Below are 4,564 nucleotides of genomic sequence, written 5' to 3'. Positions count from 1 at the left end.
ATCTATTAGCTATTCACCCTAAGCGAGGCGTCCTTTCTTATTCTGTGCCCTTTCTCTATAAAAGCTTGCCTTCTCTTCCTTCATTCTCAACTTCTTATAGAAATTTTACAATCGGAGCGCCACCGTCGTTTACTTTGCGCGCTTGTACCGTCCTGCTAATCTATTCGTTGTCTCATACTGCTTGATTTCAATCCGGTATGTACTCCTTTCACTGAACTTTTTCTTTTACGAATCCCCGCACTTTCTGTAGATCCGTCAGGGTTTTAGGTTTTACCGTCACATGTAGGTAATGCCTAGTGCGTCGAGTAATCATTCGTTTGTCTGCAATGGGGCGGGCTACGATGAAGGATTCCCGTCAGGTCAAAAAGACCCTGACGCTTCAAGTGAAGAAAGGAATTTGTCCGCTACTTCTCCTTCCTTAGATGACAAAGGTTTGGAGTCGAATAGTTCAGAGGAGGCTTCAAGTGATGGCCTAGACGGCGTTGATCCCCCCGTCCAATCTGTAATTGGTCCAGATGGCTTTAGGGAGTTTGTAATGCTACCCCTGTGGACGGTCAATGACTTTAGGTCCTCGGTCAAAGGATCTCATTTCAAAACTATTAGGGCCAAGTACCAAATTCTTGACAACATCCGTCTCCGTCTCCCCTATAAATCCGAGAAATGTTACTATAAGGGTGCTGAAGGTGTTAGGGTTTATGAGCAAATGCTAAAGGCAGGGCTCAGATTTCCTCTAAGTTCTCTCCATCATCGACTCCATTAGTATCTTGGTTTATCCGTCGCACAAATCTCCCCAAACGCCTGGAGGGTTTTCATAGGCGTGGAGGTCTTGTACGGGGCCATGTCTGATGGTGCACGAAGGCTGACGGTGGAAGAATTCTTTCACTGTTACCGTCCCACTGAGATTACAAAGTCAAAGGGTATGTATAGTTTCGTGGCTAGGAGCCCGTTGTTGAGGCTCGGAGCCTGTTGTTGAGGCTCGGAGCCTGTTGTTGAGGCTCGTGCATGATACACCCGAATCTAATAGGGACTGGAAGAGTAGGTATTTTTTCATGGAAGGGGACAAGTGGATGTGTCGTCCAGGTGATAACAAATATATGCCCGTCGACACAACATGGGGCATAATGCCTCCGTCGGGTATGCACTTAGTTTAGTATTCCCGTGTGTGCTTAAACCTTGCTTTTATTTTTTGTAAGTTACTCTAAACATCTTCTTTTGCAGCTCGAGACCGTCCACAAGTTTCACTGGAGCAGTGGAGCTTTTTGGAGAGGATTTTTAATAAGACCAAGCTTGAAGAGAGGACATGGGCTAAATTTGTTACCCTCGACACACTCTACTAGTATTGTGAAGGTCACGAACCTACTTCAGCTGCCCGTCGATATGACACTAGAGTTCGTAAACGTAAGCCCGTCATTAAATGCTTTTAATTTCTTTTGCTCATACTTTTGAAATGCTGCACATCCGTATTTTCTTTGTAGAAATGGACGGTGCTAAAAGAAGAGCCTTCATCAAACAGCAAGCAGCTAAGAATAAACAGGAACCCAGTCAACAGATCAAGGGGACGGGTTCATCCGTTCCGTTCAAACGGAAGCAACCAGAGAAAATTGACCGTCATCAAAAGAAACAGAAAACAACCCCTGAGCTCGTCGTAGCGTTGGAAGCTGAGACCAAAAGAACGGTCACTCCCATGAGGCCAGGAAAGGGTAAAGGTTTGATGAAAGGTCCAGCTCCTGTTAGTGAGAAACCACCTGTCCTCCTGCGAGAAGATTCTGAGTATGCCTTGGAAAAGCTTTCGTCCATCATGACTGTTGACGACTATGAGGATCTTGGTAACCATGCTATAGAGGCGATGGGAGAGATGGGTCTTTTTACCATTGCTCAGGTATTTTACACTTGTCCTTCCTTATTCATCATTTTTTCCGTATTCATATTGACTTTGCTTTCAGGCCATGTTAATGATGAAGGGGCTGATGGGTCGTTGTTTGAATCATGAGACAACCTTAGACCGTCTCAGGAAGAAGAATAAGTTGATGGAAGACGAGCTTCATGATCTGAAGACTTGGAAGATTAACATGGAGAAAAAGCTTACCTACTCTAAGCAGGTCAGAGGAGAGATAGAGAAGCAGACGGAGCAGCTGCCACAAATCTTAAAGGATAAAGAAAAGGAGGTTACAGACGCCAAGAATCAGCTCCGTGAAGCCAAAGAGGAGGCGATACGGGAGTATCGTGATTCCGACCTTCTTATAGCAGAACTTGGGAGCTCCTTTGCTGAAGGATTTGATGATGCCCTCCGTCAGGTTAAGGCCTCATATCCAGATCTGGACGTGTCCCACGTCTCTATAGACGTCCAAGGGCAGACGTTAGCCCACTCCGTCCATTCAGAAAGTACATAAGACTTATTTGCTGTTAATGCTCCTCTTGTGAATGAAGGCCAGATTCCTGCTCAAAATCAATAAGAGCCTGTGGACAATATCATCCATCAACCAGATAACGAACAGAAGCGTGAAAGCACTCCCCACCAGCAACAGTAGTTTTTTTTTTTTAAGATGTTAAGTACATCTTTTAACCGTCGTATTTTGTTTGTGGACATAATCCCTCTTGTAGGGTTTAACTAGCTTATTTGCTTTTTTTTATCCGTTTGCTTCTACCCTTGAATGGCTCTTATCCGACGTGCATTTCTTAATTTATGGCTCATGCAATAAGTATTCTAATCAAGTCGCAGGGGTCCGTCCAAATGTGGACTTGTATGTACAATTGAGTTATCGTTCACTTGTGAGGTCCGTCCGCCTCATAATTTAACTATTTCATCCTTGAGAGGATGATCCGTCCACTTTTTGGACTCACATATTCATCCTTGAGAGGATGATCTGTCCATTTTGTGGACTTGTACATTTCGTCCTTGAGAGGATGACCCGTCCACTGTGTGGACTTGGTAGGTTTTCATCCCTCTTGGGATGACCCGTCCAAATCATGGACTTGGCAGGTTTTTATCCCTCTTGGATGAGCCGTCCATTATGTGGACTTGATAAATTTTTATCCATCCTGGGATGATCCATCCACATCATGGACATTGTAGACTTTCATCCTTCTTGGATGTTCTGTCCACTATGTGGACTTGATAAATTTTCATCCTTCTTGGATGATCCGTCCAATGTGTGGACCATATATTTTCATCCTTCTTGGATGATCCGTCCACTGTGTGGACTTGTTAAACTTTCATCTTTCTTGGATGATCCGTCCACTGTGTGGACTTGGTAGATTTTGAGCAAATATATTCCATATGCTCTGAATAAACTCCTCTTGTTATAATGGATAGGTAGAATATTGTTCATAAAAAAAAAGAAAAAGAAAAACGCCATTTGGCTCTAAAAGTACTTGTAGGAAATAAAAACTAAAAGATAAACTGGAAATGAGGAGGTAAATGATGCTGTCGTCTTTGTGTTTCGCCTACTGGTGGTATTTCTTCAGGTGCTCCGTGTTCCATAGGTGACTTAGCTTTTTTCTGTCTAGTGTCTCTAAGTAGTACGTTCACTTCCTATGCCATGAAATGATCCTATATGGTCCTTCCCAGTTAGGTCCTAGCTTCCTTTGGGAGGCATCTTTTGTAGCGCCGAGTACCTTTCTTAAAACCAGATCTCTCACCTGGGAGTCCCTGTGCCTGACCTTGGAGTTGTAATGCTTTGCCATCAGGTCCTGGTATCGCGCTAGTCTCTACTCCGCTGTGGCCCTGACTTCGTCCATAAGATCGAGCTGCAAATGCATGGCTTCGTCATTTTTGTTCTCGTCGTAGTTTTCCACCCCGTAACTTGTTAGCCCCACTTCTGCCGGTATGACGGCCTCACTACCATACGCCAATCGAAACGGTGTTTCCCCTGTCAGTGTTCTCGCCGTTGTCCTGTACGCCCATAAAATGCTTGGTAATTCGTCCGACCATATGCCTTTGCCCCCTTGAGCTTGGCCTTGATAATCTTGAGCAAGGACCGGTTCGTGACTTCAACCTGTCCATTGGCCTGCGGGTGGGCAGGTGACGAGTAGTGATTCTTGATCCCAAGCTGGGAACAAAAGTCTCTAAATGCGTCGTTGTCGAATTGTTTTCCGTTGTCCGAAACCAGTACCCTCGGAATACCATACCTGCAAATAATATTTCTCCATACAAAACTTCGGATATTCTTCTCCATGATAGTGGCCAAAGTCTCTGCTTCCACCCATTTGGTGAAGTAATCAATGCCAACTACTAAGAACTTCAACTGCTTTACCGCTGTTGGGAACGGGCCCATGATGTCTAATCCCCATTGTGCGAATGGCCATGGAGCCGTCATAGGGGTGAGCTCTTCCGTTAGTTGCCTTATGAGATTGCCAAATCATTGGCACTTGTCGCAGGCCCTGACGTATGTGTTGGCATCCTTCTGCATTGTTGGTCAGTAATATCCTGCACGGAGTAGCTTGTGCACCAAAGACCTAAATCCAGAATGGTTTCCGTAAACTCCTTCATGGACTTCCCTCATGACGTAGTCTGCTTCGTCGTGGTCGAGGCATCTTAGGTAAGGTCGGGAGAATCCTCTTTTGT

General features: G+C 44.9%; 1 protein-coding gene across 1 annotated transcript; it reads right to left on the bottom strand.

The window, feature by feature from the left end:
* Positions 1–3,708: 3,708 nt before the first annotated feature.
* Positions 3,709–4,316, bottom strand: LOC142633007 (uncharacterized). The gene is made up of 2 exons (XM_075807301.1): positions 4,129–4,316; positions 3,709–3,892 (listed from the first exon to the last, which is right to left on the bottom strand). The coding sequence occupies exons 1-2, from the start codon at positions 4,314–4,316 to the stop codon at positions 3,709–3,711; spliced, it is 372 nt and encodes a 123-aa protein (XP_075663416.1).
* Between the last annotated feature and the right edge of the window lie 248 nt (positions 4,317–4,564).

The sequence above is a fragment of the Castanea sativa genome, chromosome 4, assembly GCF_040712315.1.
Source record: "Castanea sativa cultivar Marrone di Chiusa Pesio chromosome 4, ASM4071231v1".
In the NCBI taxonomy this organism is placed as follows: domain Eukaryota; kingdom Viridiplantae; phylum Streptophyta; class Magnoliopsida; order Fagales; family Fagaceae; genus Castanea; species Castanea sativa.
Note: the sequence above shows the minus strand (reverse complement) of the source record. Positions and strands in the feature narration are given on the sequence as shown.